General features: G+C 38.8%; 1 protein-coding gene across 3 annotated transcripts in view; it reads left to right on the plus strand.

Moving 5' to 3' along the window:
* The window catches only part of Sgcd (sarcoglycan delta), a 592,128-nt gene that overhangs the window by 139,572 nt on the left and 433,226 nt on the right, over positions 1-19,330 (plus strand). The window contains exon 1 of one of the 3 annotated variants that reach the window (XM_047556181.1): positions 12,562-12,695. The exons of 1 other annotated variant lie outside the window; for it this stretch is intronic. Coding sequence is in view for 1 of the 2 variants with exons in the window: in XM_047556179.1 (XP_047412135.1) it covers positions 12,852-12,857 (6 nt within the window). In the remaining variant the exon portion in view is untranslated. Of the gene's footprint in view, positions 1-12,561; positions 12,696-12,836; positions 12,858-19,330 lie in introns of those variants that run through there. One more of the 3 variants, XM_047556179.1, reaches the window with a different exon arrangement.

Raw genomic sequence — 19,330 nt, forward strand, 5'->3', positions numbered from 1 at the left:
TGATGGGTAATTGTTTCATCACCAGTTGTCTCACAGAATCCCTTTCCACATAGAAGACTGTGTAGGGCACCCTTTAGTCAGATGCTGAACCTTAGTCTCCATCATGTAGTTAATTATTATGTAGCTTCAGCCTGGGAAAAAAAGTTGAGAGATGATTATTAAAACCAATACCTTCACTAAAAATGAGCTTTTGAATTTTCTTTTATACCAATATGCACATTAAAATTTCAATACAAGAGTTCTAATCAAGCAAACTTAGTGAGATTCTAGTGGATTTTCCTAGAATATATCTTAGAGAACTTTAAAAAAGAATGGAAAGTAAGTTAAGGAGCATAGAGTAGTTTGGGAGACTCTGATAGCTATGAACTAGAGAAGCAGACAACTAACATTTGGAAAATAACCCTGGGAGAGATATTAGTAAGTCTCTGGAAATAAAATGCTGCTAGATTAAATTTCAATGCTGTCACTTCCTACTTCATAAGACCTGTAACAAATTACTTTCAATTTTAAGCATCATTTTCTTCTTTGGGAAAAAGAAGTATAAACTAATAGTACCTATCTCAGTTGTGGTGGGATTTAAATTAGATAATACCCTTTTAAAGGCTTGGTACAGCCAATATGAACAAGGAGTAATTGAAAACGGACCACGGATGCAAAGAACAAGGTTTGGAAAACCCAAAGAGATCGGGCATTAGCTGGAATGTAACCTCCATAAGGCAGGGGATCTTGCCAAGTGTATTCATCATGGTTTCCCTATCACCCAGAACAGTGCCTGAAATATGTAGTAGACATCAAGTGAATATTAGGGAAGTGAGTAAAGAAATGAATGGTTTATGCAACTGTGCAGCTGGCTGGGAAGCATAGGGCATATTAGAAATGGAGAATAAGTGTTTACCCACACCCAGACACATCATTTGATGAATGAGACAAAGGAGACATAAGCAGCCCCATTACCACAATGAAAGAGTAGGACTCAAAAGTCATGACTGATGTGCTTAATATGTTACACTGAAGGGAAAAGAGATGCAATGGCTGCCTACCCACCTCTGAGTTCCGGCCTCAGCCCTTGTCTACTGTGATAACTGGAGATCATTTCTTCTAGAACAAGAATCCATCTGATTCTAAAAAAATTACACTATCCTTTATTGTTCTTTGTGGGGAAAAATGTTCCCAAACCAGGGAATCCAATATATAGTGATGTACATGAAGGTCTATAAGAAATTTTGCTGGGGCTGGGCTGTGACTCAGTATTAGAGGGCTCACCTAGCATGTGGGAGGCACTGGGTTCCATCCTCAGCACCACATATAAATAAATAAAATAAAGGCATTGTGTCCACCTACATGTAAAGAATATTTTAAGAAAACAAGAAGTTTTGCTTCTGAATCACTGAATTACAAGAAAGGATTTGCCTGTTCTTTGAGAAGCTGACTAGAAACATTCAGATGCTTTACATGCCTAAAGTTGGGGATATCTGGGCTCCAATTAAGGTTGTCAGTTGACTATGTGGATTAAACATATTAATAGTTGGGCTTGTTGCCTAATAAAATCTTTACCAGACAATTAAATGCTTTTTCTATTTCCCCTTCATTAAAATTAATGTCTTATTTGTTATAATAGCATGTTACATGTTCACAAAGGGTATATAGCAATCTTCTCACTTGAACACCAGAATTCTTCCTTTGTTTCACACATCATTATCTACACAAATATAATAAAATTAGAACTGTACAGAAAAGGTGAATATTATCCAATGGATTAACTATTGATGACAAAAATCCTGGGAGGTTAGATATAATTGCTTGCAATATTCTTATGAATCAGATAGTACACAAAAGCAAACTCTCAGGCATCTGTCTGATAATAATGAGTATTACAATTAGATGTAATTATCAAGAAGCAAAATTGACCAAGACTACTCAGCATATAACATTTAGTTCTGCAAAATTTGATCTAGGAAAGTTGTTCTTGATAGAAATATTGAACTTAAAAGAAAACCGAAAGTTAACATTTGATGTTATCAAAATGTTAAAAAAAAAAAAACCCTCTGTGAAGTTTACTCAAAAAAAGTCTTGATTACAGTGGAACAATTTTAACAAAATTAAGAAGTTGGGGAAAAGTAACTATTTGATAGTACCAGGTAGAATATTAATCAAGAAATTAGATTGACTGAATATAGTTCATTATAATTTGTTTTCAAAGATCCTATTGTGTTTAACGTATTTTAGATGTTGACAGACCTTTATTTATTTTTATTTATTTATTTATATGTGGTGCTGAGAATCGAATCCAGTGCCTCACATATGCTAGACAAGTGCTCTCCCACTGAGCCACAACCCCAGCCCTATACTTTTTTTCTCATGAAAATATATGTTTTTAGGAAGTACTTTGGTGTGTTTAAAAACGTGTGTGTGAGAGAAAAAGCAAGAGAGATTATGACTTTTTGTTCATCAAGGAGAGCAGTCCTTCAGAACTATTTCTGTAAATACAACATGATCCAAGGGGCATGTCCCCGAGAACATGATGGATTCTTTCTCCTCACTTGCTCACAGTCTAAACTTAGATTTCTAAATGCAGCAGCTCCAGCAAACGTTGCAACAGGTGCAGTGGATAAACTCTGCAAGAGTGTTGGCCATACTCTCCAGACAGAGCACCCACATTCTGACAAGGGAACTTGACTTCTGACAAATTCTGACTTGAAGCTTACATTGAAAAAGATAGAATGAAATTCCAGTATAAGGATTTTTTTTCCTAGCTTAGAAGAAGTAGAATGCTGCCTGTCCTTTAACTTTCCATTAAAACGAGAATCCTGAGTCCCCAGGATCAGTTTCCCATTGCTGCCACTTCTGAACACAAGCAGGCACTTAGTTACTAAACTGAGGCTTGCCTTGTGTTCTCTCGCAGAGCTGAACCTTTTGGTTTTCTCTTAAAGTCTTGCATTTCTGTGAGAGTAGGTACCTGCTTGATTGTTTGTTTTGTTTTTTTTATGTTTCAGAGTCTAGAGGTATACAATCTAGTTATCTGCTAGAGGGGAGAAAGTCAAGCTATAGTTCATAGCCTATTTTGTAAATAAATTTTGCTTTTGGCGTTAAAGTAAAAGATATCTGCCCCCATTTGCTTATGGATTGTTCTATGGGTGCCTTTGAGCTCTGAGATTGCAAAGTTGTTTAGTTACTTAAAGATGGTGGGGCTTGCAAAGTCAAAAGTCCTAGTCTTAGTCCTAAAGTTATTATTACAGAGCCAATGAGACTGGACAGTATAGAAAGAACAGAGAATTATTTCTTCCAGTTCCAGTTAGGGAGGATGGAAAGTCCAAAGAGGAAAGGTCTGTGTCTGCAACGGCTTTCTTGCTGTGTCATCACATGGTGGAAGGCAGAAGGGCAAGACAGCTTGTGCATGTGTTGTGGTGGTGTGTGTGTGTGAGAGAGAGAGAGAGAGAGAGAGAGAGAGAGAGAGAGAGAGAGAAACAGAGAAAGACAGAGAGAGAAGCAGAAAGAAAAGGCAAGAAACAAATCCAGAACTTTTGTCTGGAACCCCCTCTGTGTACACTAACTACCTCTCCTAATAATGACCTTGGTCCACTCATGAAGGCCAGCACCCTCATGCCCTGCACACCTTCTAAGGTCCCACCTCTCAACCTTGCTGCATTATGAATGAAATTTCCAACACCTGAGTTTTGGGGGTCACACTCAAACCATGGCATGACCCTTTATAGAAGAAAGTTTGCTGAGCTGTGCTTCAGAGTCAAAGATCACCATAGAGACAGTTTTGACCTTTCTCTCCTTACACTTACTCCATCAGCTAATACACTAATACACTTGCAGATCAGCTTCTCTGCATGGAGGAGAAAGTACTGGAGATATCATAGGTGGGTTAGTGAGAAGTGTCAAGGGGTGGCACGGGACTCACAGCAAAGACAATGCTTCTCTTATCCACATCCCACAGTTCAGAATTCTCAGTCTCAGATTCCCCTTCTTTCCTTAGCCTTGCCTTCCTTTGAAAGCAGATGCAAAATAATTGCTGATGTGTGCAGTATTTATTTACAGTACATCTTTCCTTATATATAGAAAAAGAACAAAACACCAATAGGCTGTGTTGAACTCGTTTTCCTTGCAAGTCAATAGCAAGCAATGGCAAGATTAGCGACAGGGAGACGTTTGACAACATGGAAATTTTGTTCATGGCACATTGTCAGCTCAGTGCTGCCTGTGACTTCTCTCCCTTTGGATCAATAGAACTGTCTTACCATCAGCATAACACTTTAATCAGGGTCTGCGAGAACTCCATGATGGGATTTTCCCATTTTACCACCTGAGTTAAATTTATTTCTCCTCTGACCTTTGAATGGGTGTCATCACCCAGAAGGAAAGAATTTTTAGCACCCCTTCTACCATGAGAGCAGTGGAGCCTTGGGTATTTTCTACACAGGGCACTTTTTAAATGTGGCTTTAGAATTTTTAAAGTGGATAAAGAGTCACTGCTGGAAAATGGTGATGAGTCACCTGAGGGTCATCACAGGAGCCTGAAGGGTGAGAAAAATTGATAAAACATAAAAATAAAGTCCCCATAGCTAAAATTAGAAGTACAAGAGGAGTTGCTGAATTTATAAGATCGTCATGTTCTTGTTAGGAGTGTTGGTAAATGAGGAAACCAATTCTGTCCTTAGTAGGGATTCAATATAATCCCCTGGCTCCATACAATGTGGACAAAGTATATCCTGCTGGAACACCATATTGGACCACTGACATCCAGGGACCACAGTGGCTAAGTGTAGGGATAATGTCACAAGTCTCCCTTAAGTAAGAATAAAAAGAGAACAAGGGAAATAAACTTGGCACTGAACCCTTAAACATAAGAGGGAGTGTGGGTACCAGGTCAAGGTGAGAGGGAGGGAATGAGGCAAACATTTCAAATACAGAATTTTGGGGGACACCAAAATTCTCAGCAATTAAGATGAAACCTTTTAATGTCACATTGAAAAAAAAAAAACAAAAAGAAAAATTTTACAATTAGGAAAACATCAAAATTATAACAGGCTGTCCCGTGTTTTCTTTATGCATTATTGTATTATTGTACCTTGGTGACCATCAATCCCTGGTTCCCAGTGTGGGTGGTATTCAGCCTGCCCTCCTGTGCATTTATTAGCATTGAGAAATGGTTCTTGAATAGCTTAGGCAACATGAGACTTCATAACAGTCATGTTTCCTACTTATAGTTTTTCTATTAACTTTTCTATGCACTTGTTTCAAAATATGAGAGAGTATATTAATAAGTATTGAAGGAATGCACAATTGTGTTTTGTCTCAGACTCCAATATAGCCCCAATATGGCTCCAATATTGCTGTATTTTGTTATCACAAAAAATGGCTGTGTTTTTCATTGGTTGAGAACAAACATTATATCAAAAATATTTGAATAATCTTTAATTATTGTTTTTATGACAGAAAAACCAACAGACATCATAGTGGATGCAAACTTAGCAATGGCTTCCACACTATACCTTAGTCATGTTCCTATCTTCTCCGACAGAAATCTTGGCTCGTTAGGAAATCTCTCCAGTTTAACATGTTCTTCCTCTTCTCCTTTTACTCTGGGACTAGACTATGAGGAGTTGAAAACTCAAACGTCTATAGAATTAGGGCAGGTTTCACCGTGAGGGAAGAAGGTTTGGTAAGGACTGTCTTAAACATGGCGCATCACTGCTACTCAGGTAAACAGAGCAGTAGACACAGGGACCCAATGTTTCTTGACTTTTCAATTCTTTAGAAATTGTTCTAATTGTTAAAGTTTGTTTCTTTTTTAATGTATGACCCAAGTCCCATAAAACTCTTAACTGCTGGTCTTCCCTGATCAGCTTCCCTGATTAGGGGAGAGTAGGAAAAGGGGGTAACTCTCCATAACAATGGTGGGAAGGCCTCAGAGAGATTCTCTAAACAGTTCTTCACTGGTGGCACACACACATCCCAGGATACTGCAAAAGACAACCCATCAAGTACAGAAAAAAACTGCTAGGATTTTTATATATGATGATTTTCTCATCCCTTTAAAATGTCTATTTTTAAGGTTTATAGTGTATGTACTATATTAGTACATAGGACATGTATATAATTTGTCAATAAATATTCATGAGTAGAGATGCTTGCTTAAAACAGGTTTTAGATTAGAGTGGTGCCTAATAAAATTGCAGAGGTGACTAAAGTAAATCAGAACTCCCTGAGTGCCTACCTGTGCCCCTGCTAGCTAGTGTGCCTCTTGCACAAGGTGTTGCTCTGCAGAGTGTCTGTCTCCTTTGAATTTATTAGCAAATGCCCTGTTGTGTTGGGTTAGCTTCAGCACGTTCCAAGTTCAAATACAGAATGGAAGGAGATGAGGACTAGGGGGCACAAAATGTTCTTCCAAGGTGGCACGCTTTGAACTACTTTTCAGGAATAAAAGTATGTTTGAGAGCTCCCTCCCTGCCCTTGCCCATAATGGACTCTTCTTTATGAGGTACAGTATGTCATTATTGAGGTGCCATATTGGATCAGTCAGTGACTTGAAAATGGAACAATGCTAAATGGACTCTCAGCACAGAACATTCCTTATTAGGACCTCATAAAAATCCTTATGTAGGTGCTGTGGGGTGTCAGACCCTCTCATGTGTTCCTCAGGTAGACAAGTCACTTAATTTTTAAAATGATTCATTGAACAGTTGGTACTGGCTGACATTCCTTCTGTAGATAATCACCTTGCTCTGAAAATCATGCTTTTCCAGTATTACGTCCAATTTTAAGATGCTAACACTGAGCCTCAGAGGGGAAGTGACTTGCCCAAGGTCCTGACACTACAGGAAATAGTGTCAACTTGGTTCTAACTGCCAAATATTCTCAACCCTTCTGACTTGATAGTCCTGGATGTTCCGCCCAGCTCAGCACCATGGCCACAGGGCAGGAGGTGGGTGGCAATTAACCTGGACTCTCTCTGTAGGGAAGCTCAACCTGCTGGATTTGTCTATTTTGAATGATGAGATGATGAGATGATGAACAGTTCCCAAAAGGTAGATCAAAATTACCAAAGAAAAGTACATTATTTACTCAGTTTGATAAAAGCTTTTGATTTTAAAACTTCAACCAAGGTTCTTAACTTCCTGTCAGGGTAGATAAGTTAAGCTGAGAGGAAGTCGCTGGTCACTCCACAACAACTTCCTCTTTCTGGCCTGCCCTTCAGTGCTGTGGAGCTTCAAATGACATTTCCCAGATTCCAACCCTGTATTTTCTTTTTTTGGGGGGGGCAGTTACTAGGGATTAAATTCAGGGGCACTGGACCACTGAGCCACATCCCCAGCCCTATTTTGTATTTTATTTAGAGACGGGTCCCACTGACCCATCTTAGTGCCTTGCTGTTGCTGGGGCTGACTTTGAACTCATGATCCTTCTGCCTCAGCCTCCCAAGCTGCCAGGATTACAGGCATGTGCCACTGTGCCCTGCTGTATTTTCTTTCTTTAGTGAATTATTGCATTTAAAAAACCCTTTCTGCCTAAATTCATATGGACTTACTGTATTTTTTAATGGAGACATAGTATTAGTTCGTTTATTGTACACCTTTTCCATGCCCCATACTGTTCTAGAAACAAGGTCTCTGCCTTCATGGCGCTTATGTTTCTGAAATGGAAATAAACACTAAATACATTTCAAAGTGTATTGTAAATACACATAAATTGTAAAAATGTAGGAAATGTGAGTAATCATTGATATGTAAAATCAAGACTAATAATGTTATAGCAGTGTTCCAAAACATAACTGTACCAAAATTTATGTGACATCACTCCAGTGATAAACAGATTGTTGCCAATTTTTGCCATTAGACCACCCTCCACTGGGCTTTCTTGTGAAGGCCTATTCTCTTATGTGCAAATGTATTGTTGTCAAAGAACTCCACAAAGTTCAAAAGTAGAGGTTTTATTATTTGTAAGAAATACTCAAATACCCTGTAGTTGGTTGGATTATGAAATGCAAGACCCTGCCAGACTGGGATTTTTCAAATTCTAAGATTTAATCAGGAAGGCTGCCAGGTCCCGGATGTGGGAGTGAGGAGTGCTGGGCTGGTCGGGTGGGCCTTCCATGCCTTTCCCCCCAGGACGGGGTCTTCACTGAGTTCCAAGCAGCCCTTTCTCCTACTTAGCACCTTTTCCTGTTTCTTTCTGCTGCCATTATTAACGGCAGGCTGGCTGCAGTGCAAGTAATGTTACTGTTACCTCTCCTGGCCCTTGTCATATTTTATTCTGAGCCTGAGGTTTTGCCAATTGTTAGGAACTAACAGGTATAAAAATAGCCCACTTGTAATAAAGCACATAAAAATGCAAAGAGGGTTGTAGGCTCTCCAAGCTGGCCTATTAACCTTTGCAGGATTTGCTGTGGAGTATCGACCACAGCATAATAAAACTTGGGTGAGTAGAAGAGCGACAGAGGAGAGCACTTGGATGACAAATAATGGATCTGTTTCACCCTGTGAAGGAGTGGGGAAGAGACTGGACAATCTTGTCATTCTGCCTCTACCTTGAGAGAGGGTAGGCTGGGTTCCACCCCCTCTTTGGGATAATTAGGTTGTTTTAGCCTCAGTGAAGAACATTTACGTTTTTAAGGAAGCTAACCATTCCTTTTATACTTGTTATGGTTTGGATAGGAAGGCTCAGGTGTGAAAGACTCAGTCCCCAATGCATCAACGGTAAGAAGTGGGACTTTTGGGAAGTGATCGGATTGTGAAGTCTTTGACCTCATCAGTGGATTAATCCATTGATGAATTCATAATCTGAATGGGCTGTTGGAAGGAGGTGGAAATTGTAGAAGGTGGAACTTAGTGGGAAGGAGTGAAGTCTTGGTAGCATGCCCTTGGGACTATATTTTGTCCCCCATCCCCTTCTTCTCCTCCTTTCTGCTTCCTGAATGCCATGAGCTGGGTGACTTTCCTGCACCGTGACCTTCCTCCATGATGTTCTGTCTCGTCTCATGCCCAAAGCAATGGAGCCAGCTAACCATGGACTGAAACCCTGAGCCAAAATAAATGCTTCCTTGTCTTAGTCGTTTTCCTAAAGGTATTTGTCACAGTGACGAAAAGCTGACTGGAATATGCTTAATAGATGTAAAGGTAATTGAATATTCAGTGGCAATTGTGTATTCAGTTCTCTGACCATTTTTATGTGCACTTACAGAGATATTGGGAGGTACTGTGTTGTCACCAGTCTACGTTTGGAATAAAATGGCTTGTGAAGGGAGGTACTGAATTTCCATTTTGGATCGTTTCAAGGATTTCTATTACTTGTATAAATTAGATGAGTCATTTTTAAATGAAAACAATTTTGTTTTTTCGGTACACTTAACCATGTGGAGAATTAAGGATCACAACTGGAGAGTTGCTGCTTGCGTCTAGCATTCAGAGGTCAGGAATGTGGCTAACTATCCTAAAATGTACATGACATTTCCCACAACAAAGAATTATCCAATCCAAAATTTCAGTAATGTCAAGGTTGAGAAGACCTGAACTAGAAGAATGTTTCCTGACTCTGGGATTTTGCATGTTGCTGGAGTGTAACTTAGTGTAGTATGTTTAAGGTAGGTTAGGGAACCCCAAAAAATCCTAAATACTTGTAGATCTCCAGCAACATACAACATTGTCCAGAATGTTCAATTCCATAGAATTCACAATATAAATAAAAATACTAGGCATTGAAAATCAAATATAGCACTGTAGACTCAGTGAAAATTTAAATATCCCATTAATTGATTGCATTTCAAATTTAGATTTTATTGCTAACAAATACCACATGTCAACAGTGTTTATGCCCAATAGATGCTTGCAATTTCTCCCAAATTAGATCTTTACTCTTTTCCCATTTGTTAACATGACATCACAAGAAATGCTCAGAAAAATACAATGGCTAAATTCAAAGTATATGAACACACAGTTCACCAAAAAAGAAATGTACAATGCTAAACAAACATTAAGAAGGTGTTCAAGAATTTCACTAAGATGATGCATAAGTAAGCAGTTTTTACCTGTTCGATTTTCCCACATTCTTATAAACAAGGATATCTAGAGAGTAGGGAAGCATGCTGTGGGTAAAGTTCGTTCCTCTTTCTTTGGAGAGCAGTGGTCATGAAAAATGTCAGGAAATGCAAGTATCTTTGAGGTGTTTTTTCTTGAGCAAGGACTACACCATAATATTTTGAAAGTCATCTTATTACCAGAGAGTAGGGATGTAAAAAGTGATGAGAATTAAGAGGAACCACTGCCTACGTTACCTCCCCTACAGATGAGAATCGCCCCAAAGTGACAAACAGGAGAGTGTCACTGCACATTCAGGCAAAACACAGTGGCTTCAGCACCCAGTCTTGATGACTGCTGCAAAATAATCCAAATAGGGATCTCTGCTCCGTGAAATTGGTGGAGCCTGGGTTTTGTACTCTATAGTATTATCAAAATCCATACATGTACATATATATGGATATGTGCAGATACGTGTGTGTGTGTGGGTATATATATGTGGATTCCTCCCACACACATTCACACATTTATAAAAAGAAAAACCTTACTGCTGGCTGCCTTGTCTAGTCTTTTTCTCTTACCAAATGAGACCGAAGAGATCATACATTGGCAAATATGAACCCATTTAGCAGCATGCCTTTGGTTTGTGTTCAAAAGGGAATGGAAAAGCCATGTTAGCCAGCAACTGGCCACAGGGTTGTGCCCCCAGATGCTGAGAAGTGCTGCCCCACAGATGTGTTCTCCACTGCACTGTGCGATAGGCATCCTATACCATTAGCACCATGAGCCCCTTGTTCAGGACAAGGACACACAGGAGACAATGTGCCATTCGCATGAAGACACCAAACGTGTGTGCCCGCAGGTACAAGCTGGATTCTCAGTGTTAGGGATTCTTCTTTAGACACAGAGACTTCTGAATATTTTATATTGTAGATCTCCTAAAGGCATTTTTTGTTTCCTGCTTTTCAAGTTGATGTTTATTCAGTCTAATGGGAAGCCAGATTTTAGGAAATACAATGTCTCTCTTTGGGTTCTGCAATTATTCAGGGCGGAGAAGAAATGGTTTTAAGGCTCCACTGGATATTTACAGTTGGGTGATATTTTTCCTGTTTGGAGACTGAATATACCCTGATGTGCTGTTTTAAAAATCAATCATAGATACATTTACATAGCAAGCAGTCCATTAGTGGGGGCACATTTCAGTGTTGGGGGAAAAAGGAATTAGGATTGCAATTTCTCCCAGTGACTTTTTGGATCTAGTTTCCACCCATTTTTCCTTTAATGCAGATGATTTTTTAGAGTGAATTAGTTTTCCCACTGCATTGTATTAAATGGAATGAAAAGTCATTATTAGAGCAAACCCATACAGCAAGGTTGCTTAATTAGGAGGCAATTCCTAGAATTAAAGACAAAGATGTTAGTGAAAACTCAATATAGTATTACGAAGTGGAATTTTAACCAATTAACTTACATCTGTTTAACATTCAGCGGATATCTATTGAGTATGTACAGAATTTCAGGAACTTTCTAGGTGATGTTGATACAAGTATCAATGAGGGAAAGGGGAACAGAACTTAAATATTGGTGTTTGGGAAAGTGTTCCTTTGAGAATTGAAGTATGGAGTTCCAATTCCATCAGATTCATTTATTAATTGGGTGACTAATTTCTCTGTTAGAAGTCTTGGCTCTCTTATTTGTGCAAACAAACAACAAAAAAAATCTTGCTACTGTCTTAACATCTTTTCATGATAAGAAGAATCCAGAAACAACATCATAAAACTTTGTAAACTGAATATAGGAAGCACTGATCCTGGGAGAATGCAGAGCACTCTGCCAGGGTCGGGTCCATGAATGGTCATGGTGGGTGACAGTAATGGAAAGGAAGGTTGGGAACAGAGGGTACCCATTCATTTAATCAATAAATAATCACTGAGCATCTGCCTGTGCTTATTCTAGATACAGAGACGTGATAGAGAAAAAAAAAATAGATCCCTTCCCCGATGCAAAATAAAAATTTTTTAAATATAATAAATCTTATGTTACAGTGGGGTGGGGTTTCAAGGAACTATAGATAGGTAAAACATATAGAATGTTAGGTGGAAAAAAATAAAGATAATGTGGTGTGTGTGCATGTGTGTGTGTGTGTGCATGTACCATCTAATTTAAATCCAGAGGTTATTGCTAGTTCCAGGCATGGCTAGACTAGCTCCAGGAAGTGGATCAAATGATGTCATTGACATTTTTAAATTTCTTCATCTTATATTTTATTTCTTCATTCAAACCCAGCTTCTTACTATAATAAGAGAGCTTAGGAGTAAGTTCCACCCTTACGCTCTCATCTTGCTGCAATTTCAGCTGATAAAGTTTCAGCTTCCCAGTAGGTCTAACCAAGTCTGAAGTGTCAGTGCTCATTAGTATGATTCAGGTCATAGCCCTGGCAGTTCCCGTCACTGTCAGGGAACGTGCTGATCCAGTAGGCCTGGGTCATGTAACCCTTTCTGGCACCAAGGTGGGGAGTTGGCCTGTTGGTCAAACTGTGAACTGGACACATAGAAGGGGCCGGTTCTTCAGGAGAACTGAGGACTTCCCGATTACACAAAAGCGGCTCCAGTGTTTGGGCAGCAAAGTGACCTTCCAATCTGCTCATCCTGATTTCACTTTCTGCAGCAACACCAGGTTTGTGTTATCTGTCAGGGGAAAGGAGTATTTATCTTGTGGAACATCGTATCTCTCAGAGCTCAGCCCCCAGTATGTGGGAGGCAGACAACACAGTCCTTAAATAAATGAATGCTGAAATGAATGAATGAATGGCTGAGATACTAAATATGGCTGATGTGGGTAAGTAGTACTTTGTACCATTGATGGTGTAAGGAAAAGTGTATAGCAGCTGAGTGCGCTTACCTGCCCTATAGCATGAACACAGAAAAGAGACTTAATTAGTTGTAATATGGTTGGGTGCCATTAGAAACTTAATTGAATAATTACTGGTTTGGACCAGGAAAGGCTTTTATCCTTTAATTATCTGTGGCTGGTTTATACATACCCTTAACTTCTGATTTTAGAAAGGAAAAGGAAACTTCCTTGTTTCAAAAAGGAAAATGGGCATTGATATCTTTTCTTTTTCAGAGGTTCAGTTGAATATTCTCAATTAAAAATTTTTATTTACTATTCACAACATAGATTATCCAACTGATAGATACCTTATGTAAGGAAAATGCACTATTGTTTGAAGATGTTGTTATGATTTGGATCTGGAATGTCCCCCAAGATCTTTTATATTTCAGGGTTGGTCCCCAAAGCAGCCAGTATTCAGATGTGAGGCTTTGAGGGAGCGATTGGATCATGGGGCTCTGATCTCATCAGCGGACTAATCCATTGATACATTCATAATCCAAATGGACTGTTAGGAAGTGGTTGAAACTGTAGGAGGTGGGACCTAGTTGAAGGGAGTGTATCCTTGGGGGCGTGCCCTTGGGGACTGTATCTTGTTCCTGGCCCTTTTGCCCCTACCCTGCCCCACGTCCCTGCTAGCGTGAAGTAAGCAGTTTTGTTTTGCCATGCTATTCCACCATGATGTTCTGTCTCACCACAAGCCCAGAAACAATGGCATCAGCTGACCACTGACCATGGACTGAAACCTCTGAAACTATGAGCCAAATTAAATCTTACCTTCTTTAAGTTGTTTCTCTTAAGTGTTTTGTCACGGCAAAGTAAAGCTAAAACAGATATTTATAAGTGGTGTCATTTGCTAAAATTCTTAGCCTTGTTTACTGTGTCTCATAAATGACTCTAGGTGATTAAGTCAGAGTTAGAAAGATGAGAAGCAGCACTTTCCATTACATCTAATAACAAACTCTGTAGGCCTGTATTTCTGAAAGTATTCCCCAGAGAACTTAATGTATAATAGAGACATTTAACTAATTAGAAGCAAACTCACAGATGGTGGTTGCAGAGGGGGATGGGTAGTGTTTCTCCATGGCCTGGTGGTCTGGTAAGAGCAGGTGATTCAGTGTTGGTCCCGAGGAAAGAGCCACATAACATTCCATTCGTAAATGGTATTCTGAAACTGAAAACAGGTTTATTTTCCCTCCAGTTGAATTGTACTCTGGTTCAACATTATGAACAGAGTGTTCTCACTATCTATATTAAGACCGCAGGAGGTTCCTGGTACTTCTCCTGCCCCTCTTCTTTACTATTTCTTGGCACTTATTTTCTCGACACTTATTTTCTCATCCACTCATTCACTCTTCCTAGAGGGATTGTTCTAAGTCTTTACCATGGGACAGAAACTGCACCCAACATTTTATCATTGCTATTCTGTTGTGATCTCTGCTGGTCTTGTAAAGCTTCTTTACCTGTGTTGTTTACCATGATTATTATTCAGAATATGTTTCCTTAGAACCAGCATTTTCATTTTAACAGAGGTGTATTTCCTTAACTCAGAAGTTCTCAAACATGTGTGTTCACCAATATCACCTGAACTACTTCAAAACAATTTTCTGGCCCCTCCCCAGAGTTCTGACTCTGCATGTCTAGAATCTTGCCCTAGGTTGGCCATGCATGGCATAATGACATTCTGGTCAAGAACTGACCACCTATTTGATGGTGGTCCTACAAGATCAAAATGGCATTGCAAGTCTATCATCCAGTGACATTGTAGCAGGTGTAAAGTCGTATTTGTGGTGATGATGATGTAAACAAACTTGTACTGCCAGTCATGTAAAAGTATAGCACACGCAATTTTATACAAAATGCAATAGCTGATAATAAATGTGTATATGTTATATATGATAATTGCATGACAGGTTTGCGTATTCTATACTGGACTTTTTATCATGATTTTACTATATACTCCTCACACTTATAAAACAATGTTCACTGTAAAACAGCTTTGGACAAGTCCTTCAGAAAGTATCTAGAAGAAAATATTCCTATTATAGGAGATGACAATTCCATGCAAGTTCCCGCCCCTGAAGACCTTCCTGTGGGTCAAGATATGGAGGTGGAAGACAGCAGTGTGGATGGCCCTGACCCTGCCCTGGCCTAGGCTAATGTGTATGTTTGTGTCTTGGCTATTAGCAAATTAGAAAATGAATACAAAATAGAAATTTTAAAAATAGAAAAAACACATGTACAATCAGAAAAATGAGAAATTGTATTCCACTTATGTATGATTTATCAAAATGCATAAATGCATTCTACCATCATGTATAACTAAAAATACATAAATAAAATAATTCTATTCTTCCTTAGCACTCCCAACCCCATTGCAAATTAGCATATCAGAGAAAGCATTCAGCATTTGGTTTTTTGGGTTTGGCTTATTTCGCTTAGCATGGTATTCTACAACTCCATCCATGTACCAGCAAATGCCGTAATTTCATGCTTCTTTAAAACTGAGTAATATTCCATCCATATACATATACACATATACCACATTTTCTTTATCCATTCATTTATAAAAGGGCAACTAGGTTTGTTCCATAATTTAGCTATTTGTGAATTGAAATGCTTTAAATATTGATGTGGCTGCATCACTATAGTATGCTGATTTTAAGTCCTTTGGGTATGAACCAAGGAGTGGGATAGCTGGGTCAAATAGTGGTTCCATTCCAAGTTTGCAGGTAGGAAGGATAGTAGAGTGAAACAGACATTATTATTACATAATAATGTAATATATGACATATATGCATAATAATGCATATATGACTGCATGACCCATGTGATCATACAATATGTACAATCAAAAAAAGTGAGAAATTACATTCCTTTTATGATTTATCAAAATGTATAAATGCATTCCACTGTCATGTCCAACTAATTAGAACAAATAAAAATTAATTTTAAAAGAATAAAAAATAAAAATGAAAATGAAACAGCAAAAACAAAATTCATTTAGAATGAAGGTGTAAAGTAACAGTTTTATAAAGCTGTATACATATAGATATTTTATGCTATGTGTTATTCCAAAACAGTAGAAAAAGTTTTAAAAGTTAAAGTTTATAAATTAAAAATCCTACAGTAAGCTGAGTTTAATTTATTTTTGAGAAAAGAATTTTGTTTTCAGTGCTAGGGATCAAACCCAGGGCCTTACTCAAGCGAGGCAAGAGCTCTACCAATGAGCTACATCTCCAGTGCAAAATATTTAAAACAAAATAAAATAAATGAATGTAGTTACATGTGTAGTATGGTTAAAGTCTTCAGTGTTATATAGTAATGTTCTAGGCCTTCACATTCACTCAGCACCCAGAGCAACTGACTTACCCAAAGCAACATCTGGTTCTATAACTTTCATTCTTGGTAAGTCTCCTATACAGGTGTGCCATTTTTATTTTTATCTATCATATCATGTATTTACTATACCTTTTCCATGTTTACATATGTTTAGACAAATACCACTGTGTTACAATTGCATGTAGTATTTAGTACAGAAATATACCATATACCACTATACTTTAGAAGCAACATAGATATAATGACAGGCCATGACATCTAGATTCGGGCACCTATGAATCTATAATGTTTACACAATGATGAATTGCCTGGTGAAGGATTTCGCAGAATGTATTTCTGTCCATAAGTGACAAATGACTGTATTCAAAATTTCTAAACATTTCTCAATTGATGCTGATGGTGGTGGTGGACCACACTTTGAAGTCCACTGCTTGACCTCACAGAAATGAATGATTAGCATGAATATTTGATATTAAGGAGAGAGAGTGGGACATAGAATGAGAAGTGGTAAGTTCCTCCCTGGTCCTTTCAGTTAGGGAATGGATTACTAATTTGAATTGTCATGACCTGAAGCTTTCCCAAGCCATTAATCTATGTATGTGCATGCATAACTTCTGGGGAATTTTTGTGAACATGAAAGTCAAGAAAGGATGGCAAGTGTTTCTGAGAACTGAGGTATAATTTGGGAGAGCACAGTGCTGAAACATGATTAAGGAGCACGGAGACCAGACTAGTGGGTGTCGGGAAGTGGGGCGATACTAGGAGGTAAATTAGGCATAGAATAGTCCCTTTCTTGTCATTTGCTTATTCATCAAATATTTATTGATCACTCACCAGATGATAGATGAGTGAACAAGATCTAGAAGGGAAAATACAGAAAACAAAGAAGCAAACATGCAGTATATTTGGTGATAGCAAGTGCCATGGGGAGGGAGGGGCTTGGCATGGGAGAGAAGTGACTTTCACTCCCACTTGACGCACAGGCTTTCTTAATAATTTGAATAACACTCTCCTTACCTTTCTGTGTAAAATAATGCCTTGAGGTGACTTGATGACCTGCAGATTCCTGTGCTCCAGCTTAGATATTCTAACTCAGCCAGGACTGAGGTGGGGCCGGGGCTGGGGTGACCCTATTGTCTGAAAAGTGGTTCTAATGCAGACAGCCTTCCCAGCCTGACTGAGGGAGTGAGGACCAGGAAAGAGAGAAGGTTCAGAAAGCTGGACAGGGTTGGAGTGTGCAGCTGAAGGACGAGATCCAGAAGAAAAAGGGCTGAAATCTACCTGGGAGAAATAGAAAAGCTGAGGCAGAACGGTAGGGTGGGGTGGTTCTAAGTGTCCCAGGGCTGATTTAGGATTCTGGCCCTTCCTTACCAGGTGAGTGGCCACGGACATGTCACTTAGCATCTTACACACTTAGATTCATATCTGGAAAAGAAAAATATGTGTGTGTGTGTGTGTGTGTGTGTGTGTGTGTGCGCATGAGCGCGCATCTTGACTTACGATGGGCTTATATCCCCTTAAACCCATTTTTAGGTTGAAAATACTGAAAATTTTAAATATTTTTTATATTTAAATTGTGTACACCTAACATACTGAATATTATAGCTTAGCCTCGCCTATTTTAAACCTTCTCAGAACACTTACATGAGCCCACCACCGTTGGGTGACATCATCCAACACAAAGTTTATTTTATATTAAAGTGACAAACTTATGTCATGGTTTATTGAATACTGTACTAAATGTGAAAGGAAGATGAATGTATTTGTGGTTTGGGTGGGTGTTTATTTACATATATACATAGACAGATATCTATACGTATATATGTATACATTTATACACATACATACGCATATAATGTGTGTATACATGGATAGACAGTCATGACATAAGGTGATTTGACTTATTATTTCTTAACTTTACAATGTTTTAAGAAGATTTTCATACACAACCAAAAGGAAACACACACTTGTGTCTTAGTGTGTTTTACACTGCTGTAATGGAATACCTAACACTAGGGAATTTATCCTGAACAGAAGTGTGTTGGCTAATGGTCTTGGAGGCTGGAAGATCCAATATCAGGGTGCTCGTGCCTGACCACAGACAGGATGCAGCATCATCCTCTGGTGGAGGTGCAAACAGGTAAGAAGTCAAGAAGGGTCACACACCTCATCCAGGAGAGGGGAGGACTCAGGACTTAATTACCTCTTAAAGATCCCATCTCCTAACACTCTTACAAGGGCAGCTCAATTTCTACTTGAGTTTTGGAGGGGATAGACATTTAAACCATAGTGTGTGTACCTGCACATGTACACATGTGTGCACACGCACACACATGTATCCTTTTTTGTTGGTATTGTTTTAAAGACTGAGATAGATAATTTGAAAAGTTATGCCAAGTGCCAGGCACTGCATTTGGATTATATATGATGGTGATGATAGTCTTGCTTTTCAGGCATAAGATATTGAATACAAATAAATTTTTAAAATCTTCCATGAGGGCTGAGAGAATGTAAAAGCATAAAATCTCTACCAAGAGGCCTAAGCACTTAGTCATGTGCTATGGAACATCTTTTGAATGTAGGCCAGGAAAGCTGTCATGACACAAAGCAGTTTGGAAACAATCATTTTGGTAAAACTCCTGGGAGCTTTTCTGCCACTGAATTCTCTTTCCCTGTATTGTGTGAGTAGTTGTCAAAGACTTTAGGAAACCAGTAGTTCTGAGTCCATCACTCAGCACATGAAAGTTTGCACATTGATCATCTGCACCTCTAGGGATGCTTTTTCTTCCCAACTGGATACAAGGAAGGAAGAAAAATTTCTTTGCCTGCCTGAGATTAACTTTATTTGACTGCCTTCTAGTTTCTTTTATGAACTCTGAGTATTTATATTTTATAGTAAGTATTATGTGGCACCCCAAAGAACATTGTCATGTTCAGTGTTTGCCCAAAGGAAAACCATTGAGGCTTTTTGTTCTTGAGACTGAACTAAATCTCCAACACAGTGAAAAACACAGAAGGGCAATCTCAGTGTGTGAGTGACTTCTTGGGACTGAGGATCAAAAGAAATGCACTTAGTT

The sequence above is a fragment of the Sciurus carolinensis genome, chromosome 6, assembly GCF_902686445.1.
Source record: "Sciurus carolinensis chromosome 6, mSciCar1.2, whole genome shotgun sequence".
Classification (NCBI taxonomy): Eukaryota; Metazoa; Chordata; class Mammalia; order Rodentia; family Sciuridae; genus Sciurus; species Sciurus carolinensis.